At 52.9% G+C, this 17,461-nt stretch overlaps 2 protein-coding genes across 2 annotated transcripts in view; one reads left to right on the top strand and one right to left on the bottom strand.

The window, feature by feature from the left end:
* RTCA (RNA 3'-terminal phosphate cyclase) overlaps positions 1-8,290 on the bottom strand; it is a 39,478-nt gene extending 31,188 nt beyond the window's left edge. The window contains exon 1 of the mRNA XM_073571652.1: positions 8,102-8,290. The gene's annotated coding sequence lies outside the window, so the exon portion shown is untranslated. The remainder of the gene's footprint in view (positions 1-8,101) is intronic.
* The window catches only part of DBT (dihydrolipoamide branched chain transacylase E2), a 47,454-nt gene continuing 36,438 nt past the window's right edge, over positions 6,446-17,461 (top strand). The window contains exon 1 of the mRNA XM_073571647.1: positions 6,446-6,575. Within this exon, the coding sequence (XP_073427748.1) occupies positions 6,546-6,575 (30 nt within the window). The 5' untranslated portion in view covers positions 6,446-6,545. The remainder of the gene's footprint in view (positions 6,576-17,461) is intronic.

The raw sequence follows: 17,461 nt of genomic DNA, 5'->3' as shown, positions 1-17,461 counted from the left end.
ATTTTAATTCTGATGAAGCTCTTCCAGACCTCAGTGAGGCGCTAGAGACGGACAAGGAGAGAGACGCCAAGGTCCAACATGCCATAAACAAGGCTGAACACCGTATCTCTCACCTGCAAGAAACCAGGTCACACCGATCGACCTCATCTAAACGTTCCTCTCGGTCATCCAGGGCATCGTCCTCAAGAAGTTCAACCATGAGCGACAGGATACTAGAGGCCCGCATAAAGGCAGAGGAATCCAGAGTGAGACGTTCTTTCACAGAGAGAAGCTAAGGCAGAGGCAAAAAGGGCAGAAGCAGACATGGAAGCAAAAAGGGCAGAAGTGGAAGCAAAAAGGGCAGAAGTGGAAGCAAAAAGGGCAGAAGTGGAAGCAAAAAGGGCAGAAGTGGAAGCCAAGAGAGCAGAAGCAGAAGCGGAGGCTCAGCTGAAGATTCTTTGGTCACAGATGGAAGAGGAGGTCGCACTAGCTAAAGTGAGACTACTTGAGCAGGCGTTGATCCAAGGTCCTGATGCAGCTAACTTGCCACCACTGGAATCAGACGATCCAGTCAATCGCACGAAAGACTATGTACTAAACCAGCTACCTGTAGCAACCCCGGTCTACAGTACCGTCCAAGTCGACGACACCAAAACCTCCAACGTACTCCCAGAGATACCTTCTCAAACACAGTCACCACAAGATGGCAACCAAGTGTTTCCTGACCCACCTTTACAGCTCAAGCGGTATTCGTCAGATTCTTCAAGGGCTAAACCACAGCTCAACCCTGCAGCAACATCATTCTATCCGGGAACAGCTCATCCATTCACACCAGGCGGCCCATACGCCCCAGGGGCATCACGAGTCGTCGTGGCAACGAGTGGTGAGAAGTCGGATATGTCCGAGTTCGCCAGGTTCATGGTGAGCAGAGAGCTAATCAACACCAGTCTTACGAAGTTTGATGATCGTGCAGAGAGCTACAGGGCCTGGAAAGCAACCTTTAAGGCAGCCATCGCCAATCTCAACCTAACTGAAGAACAGGAACTTGACCTCCTGATAAAGTGGTTAGGTCCAAGCTCTTCAACCCGCGTCAGGAGCCTCAGAGCGGTCCACGTGGGACAAGCAGAAGCAGGTCTCGCTGCCGCATGGCAAAGGCTGGAACGCACCTTTGGCAGCGCAGAGGCAATAGAGAAAGCCCTATTCAAGAGACTGCAGGATTTCCAAAAGATCAACCTTAAAGACGTCCACAAGCTGCAAGACCTAAGTGACCTGCTAATGGAGCTGGAGCTCGCCAAAAGAGACCCTCGTCTGTCTGGGCTGTGCTATCTGGATTCAGCCCATGGAGTAAACCCGATCGTGGTGAAGCTGCCATACAGCCTGCAGGAAAAGTGGGCAATGTCAGTATCAAGATACAAAGGAGTGAACGACGTTACCTTCCCTCCATTCATCCACTTCTGCAGGTTCATCGATGAACAGGCCCAGATGAGGAATGACCCCAGCCTTGACTTCCTAGAGTCCAACGCTTCGACAGCCGCACCAACTCCTGCGCCAAGGTATGAAAACACCACATACAAACGCAGAGACACTAAGAGAGCTGTGAGCGTTAGGAAGACCGAGCTACCGTCACCTGCAACGCCCACAGACGAACAGAACATCGTCTCAACACGAGATAAATCCTTTAATCGTGAATGTCCCATCCACAAGAAGCCACACTCGTTGACCAAGTGCAAAGGGTTTAGATCCAAAACCCTACAGGAGCGCAAGGAGATCCTCACAGAGCTCGGGGTTTGCTTCAAATGCTGCGCATCACTTGAGCACATGGCCAAGGACTGCAAATCCACAGTCAAGTGTGGGGAGTGCCACAGCGAAAAGCATGTTTCAGCCATGCACTCAACCCGAATAGCTAGACACACCGGCTGCAGTCACCACTGCTCCCGCTCCAAGTCATGGCGGGGAGCCACAGAATCAGACCGACACCGCCACAACTGTCTCCTGCTCATGCTCAGAAGTATGTGGAGAGGGCCGCATGGAGAAATGTTGCGCCCGAATATGCCTCATCAAGGTTTACCCCGAAGGACATCCAGAAAAGGCAATGAAGGTGTATGCCATCATAGACGACCAAAGCAACCGGTCCCTGGCAGGAGCCAAATTCTTTGAAGCCTTCGGAATTAGTGGACCATCAGAGCCCTACACCTTGAACACCTGCTCAGGCCGCATAGAGACTAGCGGCAGAAGAGCCCAGGGATTCATCGCTTCTCCTATCAACGGGACGACTGAAATACCTCTGCCAACGCTAGTTGAATGTAACCAAATACCCAGCCATAGGAGTGAAATTCCTACCCCAGAAGCTGTACTTCATCAGCCGCACCTGAAGCACCTCGCAAGCGTCATCCCACCTATGGACAACAACGCGGAGATTCTACTCCTGCTCGGCAGAGACAACCTGAGGGTACACAAGGTGCGACAACAGTGCAACGGACCTGACTACGCACCATACGCCCAGAGACTGGACCTCGGATGGGTAGTCATAGGAAACGTGTGCGTTGATCGATCAGAAATCGACTCCTTCAGGACCTACGTCCATGGAGACGGACGCACAACCTGCCTAAGGCCATGTCCTCATCACTATGAAGTGAAAGAGAAGCCCCCAGACTCAATACAGCTGCCTGACATCGCTTCTTCTCTGCGTACCGACAACTTGGGAAGATCAGTCTTTCACATCACCAAGGACGACGATAAAGTAGCCTTGTCAGTGGAGGACAGAGAATTAATCGACATAATGGACCGTGAGTTCTCTAAGGACAAAACCGACCACTGGGTCTCTCCATTACCCTTCCGATCCACCAGGGTAAGACTGCCAAACAACCGAGACCAAGCTCAGAACAGATTCAACTCTCTTCAACGTTCAATGAACCACAAACCTGAAATGAGGGAGCACATTGTCGCCTTTATGGACAGAATATTTCGCAACAACCACGCGGAACCCGCTCCTCCCGTGAAGAAGAACGAAGAGTGCTGGTATCTGCCTTCATTTGGTGTCTACCACCCACGGAAACCGAACCAAATCAGGGTTGTCTTTGACTCCAGCGCCAAACATGGAGGCGTATCACTCAACGATGTCCTCCTCACAGGTCCCAACCTGACGAACAACTTAGTAGGAGTGTTGCTGAGGTTCAGGAAAGAACTCGTCGCCATCACTGCCGATATCGAACAGATGTTCCACTGTTTCCTAGTCAGGGAGGACCACCGGAACTTCCTCAGATTCCTGTGGTTCAAGGACAACGACACCAACAAAGAGATGGTGGAATACCGTATGAGAGTCCATGTCTTCGGGAACAGCCCTTCACCCGCAGTAGCAACCTACGGTCTCCGAAGGACCGCATCAGAGGGAGAGTCTGAGTATGGCACAGACGCAAGAGACTTCGTTGAAAGAGACTTCTATGTAGACGACGGGCTCAAATCACTGCCCACTGAAGAAGCAGCCATTGATTTGCTCAAGAGGACCCAAGGTATGCTGGCCCAGGCAAGGCTCAGGCTTCATAAAATCGCTTCAAACAGCCCGACCGTAATGAGAGCCTTTGATTCGGGTGATCACGCCCCTGGATTCAAGGACATTGACTTGGGGCTAGACAGCCCACCCGTGCAGAGGAGCCTAGGCATCAGATGGGATCTCGCAGCCGACTCCTTCGGGTTTCAAGTGAATTGCTCGGACAAACCGTTCACAAAACGTGGTGTCCTCTCCATACTGAACAGCTTATTTGACCCGCTGGGGTTCGTGGCGCCCATCACCATACAAGGCAAATCCTTGTTGAGACAACTATCTGAAACTGTCAAGGATTGGGATACCCCGCTCCCCTCCGACAAAGAGAAAAAATGGGAAACTTGGAAACAGTCGTTGTGCGGATTGAACAATATTCACATCCCGAGATGCTACACCAAAATCTCCCTTGCCTCTAGCGGAAGGAAAGAACTCCACGTCTTTTCAGACGCCTCCACAGAAGCCATAGCGGCGGTTGCATACCTGAAGGTGATGGACGCCAGCGGGCAAAGCTACGTCGGATTGGTGTTCGGCAAGGCGAAGCTAGCCCCGAAGCCCGACCACACCATCCCCAGACTCGAACTCTGTGGAGCCGTCTTGGCAGTGGAAATTGCTGACTTCATACTACAAGAACTGTGTATCGAAATAGATGAGGTCCAATTCTACACCGACAGCAAGGTCGTTTTGGGTTACATCTACAATACATCGAGACGATTCTACGTGTATGTCAGTAACCGCATCGAAAGGATCAGGAGATCCTCCAAACCGGAACAATGGCGTTACGTACCATCGGAGCTGAATCCAGCAGATCTTGCAACCAGACCCATGTCTATATCTTCTTTCGTTAACTCTTCTTGGCTTACAGGTCCAGAATTCCTGCTGAGACAGTCAGAAGAAGGTGTCCAGGAAGACTTCAGCATCCTAGATCCAGACAACGATCCAGATGTCCGAACTGAGGTCCATACCCTGACCACCAGTGCTGAGAAAACATCCTACCTCGGCTGCCAACGTTTTGAACGTTTCTCCAGCTGGTTAAGACTCGTCAGGACTGTTGCCAGGTTAGTGCACATCGCCAGATGTTATCGTGCAGACTTTAAAGACAAGGACTGTCATCGCTGGCATGTATGCCACAGACCTCTTTCTGCTGAGGACATCTCCCGTAGTGAGTCCCTCATTATACGCCACCTCCAACAGAGCGAATTCGCCACCGAATGGAAGTGCTTAAATAACAAACAGCAGATTCCATTAAGAAGCCCCCTCGCCAATTTAAACCCAGTAATGGACAGCTTCGGCTTACTGAGGGTTGGCGGTCGTTTAAGCCAGGCTCGTTTCGGTGTCGCAGAGCAAAATCCTCTCATCATTCCCAACAAACACCACGTTACAGTCTTACTGATCCATCATCATCATGAAAGGGCTGAACACCAAGGCAGGCAAATTACAGAGGGCACTCTACGGTCTGCAGGCCTCTGGATTGTCGGGATGAAGAGACGTGTAGCACAAATACTTCACGATTGTGTGCACTGTCGCAAAGTGAGAGGAAAGCAACTGTGCCAACAAATGGCCGACCTACCTACAGATAGACTTTCCATGGAACCACCTTTCACCTATGTGGGCCTAGACGTTTTCGGACCATGGATGGTATCCACACGCAGAACTCGTAGCAGCCGTGCGGACAGTAAGCGGTGGGCTGTGCTATTCACCTGCTTGAGCATCCGAGCCGTTCACATCGAGGTGTTAGAGTCCATGGATACCTCCTGCCTGATTAACGCCTTGAGAAGATTCCTCGCCATCAGAGGACCAGTAAAGCAGCTGAGGTCCGACCGCGGCAGCAACTTCGTCGGTGCATGTAGAGAGCTGAACATCGACACCAAGCCAATCCAAGACCAGCTGGCAGACAAGGGTTGCACCTGGATCTTCAATTCTCCTCACAGTTCTCACATGGGAGGCTCCTGGGAGAGGATGATCGGAATCTCACGCAACATCCTGAACTCCATGCTAAAGGACGTCAACTCCTCGAGACTCACGCATGAGACTCTAGTGACTCTTTTAGCCGAAGTCTCAGCCATCATCAACTCGAGACCCCTTGTGCCGGTGTCAATGGATCCAGAGGTACCAACCATGTTGACTCCCAACATCCTTCTTACTCAGAAGATCGACAACGCGGTAATTCCCAGCGGAGATTTCACTCATGCCAACACCTACCAAAGACACTGGAAACGAGTCCAATATTTGGCCGACTACTTCTGGAACCGATGGAGGAAGGAATACCTTACCATTCTTCAAGGGAGAAGGAAGTGGCGACATCCCAAGCCGAATATCAAGGAAGGAGATCTGGTCCTCATGAAAGACCAGACCACTGAAAGGACTGACTGGCCTCTGGGACTTGTTACCAGGACACTGCCTAGCCAGGACGGCAACGTGCGGAAGGTGGAGCTGAGGGTCTTTAGGAAGGGTGAGACGAAGATCTTTGCGAGGCCAATCCATGAACTCGTCCTCTTACTGCCTATCGAGAGCGCCACTACGGGATGAGCGTTCTGCACCCGAAGTTTGGCCGTTTTTTCTGATTTTTTGAACTTTAATTGTTGCATTTAACATGCCCTTTCTTTTAGGTTTATTATTATTATGGACAATAGTGGAATCCCCATAGTGAATTCCAGACGGGGAGTGTGCTGTTCCATGCATGTTTCTAGTTAAAGAAATGTATTTATGTTTTTTCGCTTGTCTCTGCTGCCATCTACTGGCCAGACCATTTAGTTCCTCGGTCTTTCCTTGTTCAGCCTATGGGGAGGGGCTTCTCTTCAGCCTCTTCTCTTCCTGTTTGCTCAGTCATCGGCAGACATCTTACCTGAGAGAACTGTTCTCCCTCATGAGCTGAGGAAGCAAAGTCTTTTGACCCGCAAGTAGCGACTCCAGAGACAAGCTCCATGCAAGAGACTCAGTGTAATGTTTGAATCGTTATCTACGGAATAAACCAACATTGTTCTTCATCACAACGCGTGTATGCTTATCTGAGAAGCTGCTAAGGGTCATGTCTGCCTCGCTTATTGGATACACAAAGGTAGGAACTTCTCTCACTTACATGTCTGCATACCTTTAATCGCCATTAAGTGGGGACAGAACAACACGCACCGGCCAAGGAGCGCGCGGGCCCCAAACGTGCGCCAGCGGCCAGGGAGCGCGCGGGCCCCAAACGTGCGCCAGCCAAGGACTGCGCGCGGGCCCCAAAAGTGTGCCTGCCAAGGACTACGCGCGGGCCCCAAAAGTGTGCCGGCGGCCAAGGAGCGCGCGGGCCCCAAAACGTGCGCCGGCGGCCAAGGAGCGCGCGGGCCCCAAAACGTGCGCCGGCGGCCAAGGAGCGCGCGGGCCCCAAAACGTGAGCCGGCGGCCAAGGAGCGCGCGGGCCCCAAAACGTGAGCCGGCGGCCAAGGAGCGCGCGGGCCCCAAAACGTGAGCCGGCGGCCAAGGAGCGCGCGGGCCCCAAAACGTGAGCCGGCGGCCAAGGAGCGCGCGGGCCCCAAAACGTGAGCCGGCGGCCAAGGAGCGCGCGGGCCCCAAAACGTGAGCCGGCGGCCAAGGAGCGCGCGGGCCCCAAAACGTGAGCCGGCGGCCAAGGAGCGCGCGGGCCCCAAAACGTGAGCCGGCGGCCAAGGAGCGCGCGGGCCCCAAAACGTGAGCCGGCGGCCAAGGAGCGCGCGGGCCCCAAAACGTGAGCCGGCGGCCAAGGAGCGCGCGGGCCCCAAAACGTGAGCCGGCGGCCAAGGAGCGCGCGGGCCCCAAAACGTGAGCCGGCGGCCAAGGAGCGCGCGGGCCCCAAAACGTGAGCCGGCGGCCAAGGAGCGCGCGGGCCCCAAAACGTGAGCCGGCGGCCAAGGAGCGCGCGGGCCCCAAAACGTGAGCCGGCGGCCAAGGAGCGCGCGGGCCCCAAACGTGCGCCGGCGGCCAAGGAGCGCGCGGGCCCCAAACGTGCGCCGGCGGCCAAGGAGCGCGTGGGCCCCAAACGTGAGCCGGCGGCCAAGGACTGCGTGGGCCCCAAATGTGCGCCGGCGGCCAAGGACTGCATGGGCCCCAAACGTGCGCCGGCCAAGGAGCGCGTGTCCCCCACATAAAATAAAAAATATATATATCTGATCACTCCCAGATCTGCGGCGTTGCAGCGATGTCCGCACTGTGTCTCCTAGCACGTATGTGATGTTATGTCATGTGAGCACTGCAGCTAATTAGTTGCCACTGATGAGCTGCAGCCTGACAGAACGCTGCAACCCATCGCTGGCTGCAGTGCTCACATGACATACCATCACATACGTGCTCGGAGACACAGTGCGGACATTGCTGCAACGCCGCAGATCTGGGAGTGATCAGATATATTCTTCATATGGGAAACTATAGATCTTAAGAAAGGGGCCTCCAGTGGTGGACAGCTCCTGTAAGAGGGGAGTCCTAATACTGTACAGTGTATACACTCGTAGAGCAGGGCATGCTGGGAGTTGTCGTTAAACAATCGCTACAGACATGTATACACTCCTGGCTCATACATCACCCGGACACGTGGGATATACAGACACAGCTATGGCAGCCGGCACCCACCTCCCGGCTCTGCAGCCTCAGCTCCCGGCCCTCCGCTCCGTGCTAGTGATGTGTCGTTCGTGAACGATCCGATACAAAGAGCCGGCTCCCTGCTGTGAACGAAATGAGCCGGCTCTGCAGGGTGAATGAGCCGGTTTTTTTTTTTCTGGCGCCTGGAAGCAGTGAATCCTGACTGTGACTCATCTGGGGGAGGAGCTGTGAATAAATGCACGTGAGTTAACCCTTCAGTCCCAAATATATCCTGCCAGTTCCTCCATGGCATATATAGTGTGTGACTATGTGTGAGAGGAGGGACGCAGCACATTGTCATCATCATCATCTGCAATGAGCTGTGCGTTACCTTTAGTCCCAAATAAAGCTGCACTTTCCTGTCCCCTCCTCCCTGGCGTATACATACAGTATATGGTGTGTAGGAGGAGAGGCTCCGCACATTGTTTGGTATATCATCTTCTCATAGTGTTAGGCCGGGTTCACATTGCGTTTATGGCCCTGCGTTCAGTGGGATCTGTTACACAGCGGCACTAACGCTGTAACGGATGAGGTAACGCCCCCATTGGCCGCAATGCTACTAACGCATCCAAAATCGGCCTGATGCGTTACTTGCTGGCGCCCCCTGGAGCGCGGTCTGCAGCATTTGTGGGGGCGCCATGAAGTAACGCATCAGGCCGATTTTGGATGCGTTAGTAGCATTGCGGCCAATGGGGGCGTTACCTCATCCGTTACAGCGTTAGTGCCGCTATGTAACGATCCCGGTGATCGCAGGGCAGGAGGATTCAGGACAACACCAGAGGGAGGAGGGGAGACGGCGGCAGGTGTTGCTGCTAGCGGCTTACACTCACTTGTGAGAGACGCACGTGATTCTCGTGCAAGTCTCACGCATGGAAACCTGGCGCTGCTGCCAGCACTCGGACCGGAGCGTGCGGTTACATGTACTTCTATGCAGCCGCACGCTCCAGTTCCAGGGCCAGGTTTTCATGCGTGAGACTCGCACAAGAATCGTCCGACTCTCTTGCTAGTGAGTATGAGCCCTAAGGGGAGGGGAAGTAATATAAAGTGATTTTAGGTAAAACCTGTGGAGAGGTCTCGGGCCAGCCCCAATCATTATATAGGATAAGCTGGTGTCACACTTGCATATTCTGGCTGCACACGGATTCGTTTTCGTCTCCATTGACTTTCAGTGGTGACGGATGGGACTTGCGTGTGCATCCAGATGTCACCGTTTTCCCACAGATCCGCATATCTGCATATTTTATCAGATACACAAAAACGCAACTTGTTGCAGTTTTGTGTCATCTGAAAAACACGCAGGCACAGGGAGACGCACGGATCTGCAGCTACACGTCTGGAGTTAACATGGAGCTCTATGGAGCACGGATCCAGGAGAACACAGATCCATGTGCTTCCATGTGCTGGGATCCGTTTTGTGGCACTGAGCATGCTCGGAAGCGAGGGATGTGCTGTATGGGACCAGTCTGCAGACATAATATAGACTATGCCCGCATGCTGCTCTGTCATACAGTGATCTTTCCTGCCTCACTAGAAGGGGTGGTGCCCTGTGCTATGCTGTGGTAATGATAATAAAATGTATTGGGAGCATGTATGGGGGCTCCTGGTTAGGGGCTGCATGAGTGGGGCTCCGTTCACACTAGTGCAGGGGCGGACATAGACTGTAGTGGGCCCCTGTGCAAGAAATTTTTTGCCCCCCCCTTCATAGGGCAACAAAGTTATTTGCTATTTGTTATCTAATATTGAGTCTATGCAGGGCTGGATATAATATCTGTATAGACTATAATGCAGTCCCCCCCATATAGTATAATGCAGCCCCTCCATAGAATATATGGCAACCCCCTCCTAGGATATAATGTAGCCCCTCCATAGAATATAATGCAGCCCCCATAGAATATAATAAATATAATACAGCCCCCTATAGAATATAATGTAGCCCCAAATAGAATATAATACAGCCCACCTCCCCATAGAATATAATGTAGCCCCCCCCCATATTATATAACACAGCCTCCCCTAATAGAATATAATGTAAAATGTTCCCCCATGGTATATAACACAGCCGCATAGTGTATAGCCCAGCAACACATGGTATACAACCCACCATGGTATATAGTCCACCATTGTATATGGCCCCCCCAGAATGGTATAATACAACCCAGCATGGTGTAATACAGCCCAGCATGGTATATAGCCCCCCAGCATGGTATAATACAGCCCAGCATGGTATATAGCCCCCCCAGCATGGTATAATACAGCCCAGCATGGTATATAGCCCCCCCCAGCATGATACAATACAGCCCAGCATTGTACATAGCCCCCCAGCATGGTATAATACAGCCCAGCATGGTATATAGCCCCCCCAGCATGGTATAATACAGCCCAGCATGGTATATAGCCCCCCAGCATGGTATAATACAGCCCAGCATGGTATATAGGCCCCCCAGCATGGTATAATACAGCCCAGCATGGTATATAGCCCCCCCCAGCATGGTACAATACAGCCCAGCATTGTATATAGCCCCCCAGCATGGTATAATACAGCCCAGCATAGCATATAGCCACCCAGCATGGTATAATACAGCCCAGCATGGCATATAACCCCCCAGCATGGTATAATACATCCCAGCATGGTATATACCCCCCAGCATGGTGTATAGCCCCCCAGCATGGTATAATACACCCCAGCATGGTATAATACAGCCCAGCATGTTATAATACAGCCCAGCATGGTATATAGCCCCCCCCCCAGCATGGTATAATGCATCCCAGCATGGTATATAGCCCCCCCAGCATGGTATAATACAGCCCAGCAAGGTATATAGCCCCCCCGCATGGTATAATACAGCCCAGCATGGCATATAGCCCCCCCAGCATGGTATAATGCATCCCAGCATGGTATATAGCCCCCCAGCATGGTATAATACAGCCCAGCAAGGTATATAGCCCCCCCGCATGGTATAATACAGCCCAGCAAGGTATATAGCCCCCCAGCATGGTATGATACAGCCCAGCATGGTATATAGCCCCCCCGCATGGTATAATACAGCCCAGCATGGTATATAGCCCCCCCAGCATCGTATGATACAGCATGGTATATAGCCCCCCCAGCATGGTATAATACAGCCCAGCATGGTATATAGCCCCCCAGCATGGTATGATACAGCCCAGCATGGTATATAGCCCCCCCAGCATGGTATGATACAACCCAGCATGGTATAATACAGCCCAGCATGGTATGTAGCCCCCCAGCATGGTATAATACAGCCCAGCATGATATATAGCCCCCCAGCATGGTATAATACACCCCAGCATGGTATATAGCCCCCCAGATGGTATAATACAGCCCAGCATGGTATACAGCCCCCCAGCATGGTATAATACAGCCCAGCATGGTATACAGCCCCCCCAGCATGGTATAATACAGCCCAGCATGGTATATAGCCCCCCCAGCATGGTATAATACAGCCCAGCATGGTATATAGCCCCCCAGCATGGTATAATACAGCCCAGCATGGTATATAGCCCCCCCCCAGCATGGTATGATACAGCATGGTATATAGCCCCCCATGATGGTATAATACAGCCCAGCATGGTATATAGGCCCCCCAGCATGGTATGATACAGCCCAGCATGGTATATAGCCCCCCAGCATGGTATAATACAACCCAGAATGGTATATAGCCCCCCAGCATGGTATGATACAACCCAGCATGGTATATAGCCCCCCAGCATGGTATAATACAGCCCAGCATGGTATATAGGCCCCCCAGCATGGTATGATACAGCCCAGCATGGTATATAGCCCCCCAGCATGGTATAATACAACCCAGAATGGTATATAGCCCCCCAGCATGGTATGATACAACCCAGCATGGTATATAGCCCCCCAGCATGGTATAATACAGCCCAGCATGGTATATAGCCCCCCCTGCATGGTATAATACAGTCCAGCATGGTATATAGCCCCCCCCCAGCATGGTATGATACAGCATGGTATATAGCCCCCCATCATGGTATAATACAGCCCAGCATGGTATATAGCCCCCCCAGCATGGTATGATACAGCCCAGCATGGTATATAGCCCCCCAGCATGGTATAATACAACCCAGCATGGTATATAGCCCCCCAGCATGGTATGATACAACCCAGCATGGTATATAGCCCCCCAGCATGGTATAATACAGCCCAGCATGGTATGTAGCCCCCCAGCATGGTATAATACAGCCCAGCATGGTATTTAGCCCCCCCAGCATGGTATAATACAGCCCAGCATGGTATATAGCCCCCCCTGATGGTATAATACAGCCCAGCATGGTATATAGCCCCCAAGCATGGTATAATACAGCACAGCTTGGTATATAGCCCCCCAGCATGGTATGATACAGCCCAGCATGGTATAATACAGCACAGCTTGGTATATAGCCCCCCAGCATTGTATATAGCCCCCCCAGCATGGTATGATACAGCCCAGCATGGTATATAGCGCCCCCAACATGGTATGATACAGCACAGCTTGGTATATAGCCCCCCAGCATTGTATATAGCCCCCCCAGCATGGTATGATACAGCCCAGCATGGTATATAGCCCCCCAGCATGGTATATAGCCCCCCCAGCATGGTATAATACAGCCCAGCATGGTATATAGCCCCCCAGCATGGTATGATACAGCCCAGCATGGTATATAGCCCCCCAGCATGGTATGATACAGCCCAGCATGGTATATAGCCCCCTAGTATGGTATAATACAGCCCAGCATGGTATATAGCCCCCCCAGCATGGTATATAGCCCCCCCAGCATGGTATAATACAGCCCAGCATGGTATATAGCCCCCCCCAGCATGGTATAATACAGCCCAGCATGGTATATAGCCTCCCCAGAATGGTATAATACAGCCCAGCATGGTATATAGCCCCCCAGCATGGTATAATACAGCACAGCTTGGTATATAGCCCCCCCAGCATGGTATAATACAGCCCAGCATGGTATATAGCCCCCCCAGCATGGTATAATACAGCCCAGCATGGTATATAGCCCCCCCAGCATGGTATAATGCATCCCAGCATGGTATATAGCCCCCCAGCATGGTATAATACAGCACAGCTTGGTATATAGCCCCCCCAGCATGGTATAATACAGCCCAGCATGGTATATAGCCCTCCCAGCATGGTATAATACAGCCCAGCAAGGAATACAGCCCCCCCAGCATGGTATAATACAGCCCAGCATGGTATATAGCCCCCCAGCATGGTATGATACAGCCCAGCATGGTATATAGCCCCCCAGCATGGTATATAGCCCCCCCAGCATGGTATAATACAGCCCAGCATGGTATATAGCCCCCCAGCATGGTATGATACAGCCCAGCATGGTATATAGCCCCCCAGCATGGTATGATACAGCCCAGCATGGTATATAGCCCCCCAGTATGGTATAATACAGCCCAGCATGGTATATAGCCCCCCCAGCATGGTATATAGCCCCCCCAGCATGGTATAATACAGCCCAGCATGGTATATAGCCCCCCCAGCATGGTATAATACAGCCCAGCATGGTATATATGCATCCCAGCATGGTATAATGCATCCCAGCATGGTATATAGCCCCCCCAGCATGGTATAATACAGCCCAGCATGGTATATAGCCCCCCCAGCATGGTATATAGCCCCCCCCAGCATGGTATAATGCAGCCCAGCATGGTATATAGCCCCCCAGCATGGTATAATACAGCCCAGCTTGGTATATAGCCCCCCCCGGCATGGTATAATACAGCCCAGCATGGTATACAGCCCCCCAGCATGGTATAATACAGCCCAGCATGGTATATAGCCCCCCCAGCATGGTATAATACAGCCCAGCATGGTATATAGCCCCCCAGCATGGTATGATAAAGCCCAGCATGGTATATAACCCCCCCAGCATGGTATAATACAGCACAGCTTGGTATATAGCCCCCCAGCATTGTATATAGCCCCCCCAGCATGGTATGATACAGCCCAGCAAGGAATACAGCCCCACCAGCATGGTATAATACAGCCCAGCATGGTATATAGCCCCCCAGCATGGTATATAGCCCCCCCAGCATGGTATAATACAGCCCAGCATGGTATATAGCCCCCCAGCATGGTATGATACAGCCCAGCATGGTATATAGCCACCAGCATGGTATGATACAGCCCAGCATGGTATATAGCCCCCCCACCATGGTATAATACAACCCAGCATGGTATATAGCCCCCCCCAGCATGGTATAATACAGCACAACTTGGTATATAGCCCCCCCAGCATGGTATAATACAGCCCAGCATGGTATATAGCCCCCCAGCATGGTATAATACAGCCCAGCATGGTATATAGCCCCCCCAGCATGCTATAATACAGCACAGCTTGGTATATAGCCCCCCCCCAGCATGGTATAATACAGCACAGCTTGGTATATAGCCCCCCCCAGCATGGTATAATACAGCACAGCTTGGTATATAGCCCCCCCAGCATGGTATAATACAGCCCAGCATGGTATATAGCCCCCCCAGCATGGTATAATACAGCCCAGCATGGTATATAGCCCCCCCAGCATGGTATAATACAGCCCAGCATGGTATACAGCCCCCCCAGCATGGTATGATACAGCCCAGCATGGTATATAGCCCCCCCAGCATGGTATATAGCCCCCCCAGCATGATATAATACAGCACAGCTTGGTATATAGCCCCCCAGCATGGTATATAGCCCCCCCAGCATGGTATGATACAGCCCAGCATGGTATATAGCCCCCCAGCATGGTATAATACAGCACAGCTTGGTATATAGCCCCCCAGCATGGTATATAGCCCCCCCAGCATGGTATGATACAGCCCAGCATGGTATATAGCCCCCCAGCATGGTATAATACAGCACAGCTTGGTATATAGCCCCCCAGCATGGTATAATACAGCCCAGCATGGTATATAGCCCCCCAGCATGGTATAATACAGCACAGCTTGGTATATAGCCCCCCAGCATGGTATATAGCCCCCCCAGCATGGTATGATACAGCCCAGCATGGTATATAGCCCCCCAGCATGGTATGATACAGCCCACTAGTGTTTTGGTACGGTGCGTTGTGATGTGTAGCAATCCTGATGCATCCTGATCCAGATTACATCGCTATACTTAACATAGGGACGCACGGAGCTGCGTTTGCATCAGGATCAGGAGGCATCAGGTGCACCAACACATATCACAGCACTTACTAATTCACAAAGGACATTAACAAAAAATGCCACATGTTAACGAGGAGGAGATGGGGCCTGATCACAAGAGCTGACAATCTGAGGAAGCAGCAATGCTGAGTAAGGCTGGTTTCACATTAGCGCTTTTTAAGCGCACGCACGGCCGGGGGTAGCTCCGCCCCCGAGCCGGCTCTCTGCCCGGCGTGCCCGCCCCTTGCTTGTAGCGCCGCCTCCTAGCGGACAGCGGCGCCTGCGATCGGCGCACCCTATCTTTAGCATAGGGTGCGCAGATCGTGAGCAGGCCGTGCGCTAGTTGTGCTTTGACCTGCGCTGCGCACTTTTGACAGTGCGCCGTGCGCGCCAAAATCCGAAAAGTTCGATTTTGGCGCGCACGGCGCACCGTCAAAAGTGCGCAGCGCAGGTCAAAGCACAACTAGCGCACGGCTTGCTCACGATCTGCGCACCCTATGCTAAAGATAGGGTGCGCCGATCGCAGGCGCCGCTGTCCGCTAGGAGGCGGCGCTACAAGCAAGGGGCGGGCACGCCGGGCAGAGAGTCGGCTCGGGGGCGGAGCTACCCCCGGCCGTGCGTGCGCTTAAATTATACCATGCTGGGGGGCTGGGGGGCTGTATACCATGCTGGGCTGTATTATACCATGCCGGGGGGGCTATATACCAAGCTGGGCTGTATTATACCATGCTGGGGGGCTATATACCATGCTGGGCTGCATTATACCATGCTGGGGGGGGGCTGTATACCATGCTGGGGGGGCTATATACCATGCTGGGCTGTATTATACCATGCTGGGGGGGCTATATACCATGCTGGGATGCATTATACCATGCTGGGATGCATATATACCATGCTGGGCTGTATTATACCATGCTGGGGGGGCTATATACCATGCTGGGCTGTATTATACCATGCTGGGGGGGCTATATACCATGCTAAAGATAGGGTGCGCCGATCGCAGGCGCCGCTGTCCGCTAGGAGGCGGCGCTACAAGCAAGGGGCGGGCACGCCGGGCAGAGAGCCGGCTCGGGGGCGGAGCTACCCCCGGCCGTGCGTGCGCTTAAAAAGCCATGCTTTTAGCATATACCATGCTAAAGATAGGGTGCGCCGATCGCAAGCGCCGCTGTCCGCTAGGAGGCGGCGCTACAAGCAAGGGGCGGGCACGCCGGGCAGAGAGCCGGCTCGGGGGCGGAGCTACCCCCGGCCGTGCGTGCGCTTAAAAAGCGCTAATGTGTATTATACCATGCTGGGGGGCTGTATACCATGCTGGGCTGTATTATACCATGCCGGGGGGGGCTATATACCAAGCTGGGCTGTATTATACCATGCTGGGGGGCTATATACCATGCTGGGCTGCATTATACCATGCTGGGGGGGGCTATATACCATGCTGGGGGGGCTATATACCATGCTGGGCTGTATTATACCATGCTGGGGGGGCTATATACCATGCTGGGATGCATTATACCATGCTGGGATGCATATATACCATGCTGGGCTGTATTATACCATGCTGGGGGGGCTATATACCATGCTGGGCTGTATTATACCATGCTGGGGGGGCTATATACCATGCTAAAGATAGGGTGCGCCGATCGCAGGCGCCGCTGTCCGCTAGGAGGCGGCGCTACAAGCAAGGGGTGGGCACGCCGGGCAGAGAGCCGGCTCGGGGGCGGAGCTACCCCCGGCCGTGCGTGCGCTTAAAAAGCCATGCTTTTAGCATATACCATGCTAAAGATAGGGTGCGCCGATCGCAGGCGCCGCTGTCCGCTAGGAGGCGGAGCTACAAGCAAGGGGCGGGCACGCCGGGCAGAGAGCCGGCTCGGGGGCGGAGCTACCCCCGGCCGTGCGTGCGCTTAAAAAGCGCTAATGTGAAACCAGCCTAACAGTCTACACTGCGTCACACAGGTGGAGAATGAGGCCCTCACTGCACAGGCAAAGACCTAGAAGGAGGTTTGTGGAAAACGGATTTCTATTTTCTATTTAAAAAAAAGAGCCGGCTCTTTATGGTGAATGGAGCCGAATGAGCCGGATCACCAAAAAGAGCCGACCTTCCCATCACGGCTCCTGACACTTGTAGTCCCCGCCCCTTCCTGTTTGGTGTTTAACCCTCTCATCGCCAGAGAGA

The sequence above is a fragment of the Dendrobates tinctorius genome, unplaced genomic scaffold (assembly GCF_039654945.1).
Source record: "Dendrobates tinctorius isolate UK_male_01 unplaced genomic scaffold, ASM3965494v1 ptg000029l, whole genome shotgun sequence".
NCBI classification, from domain to species: Eukaryota; Metazoa; Chordata; class Amphibia; order Anura; family Dendrobatidae; genus Dendrobates; species Dendrobates tinctorius.
This window is presented reverse-complemented; position numbering and strand designations above follow the sequence as displayed.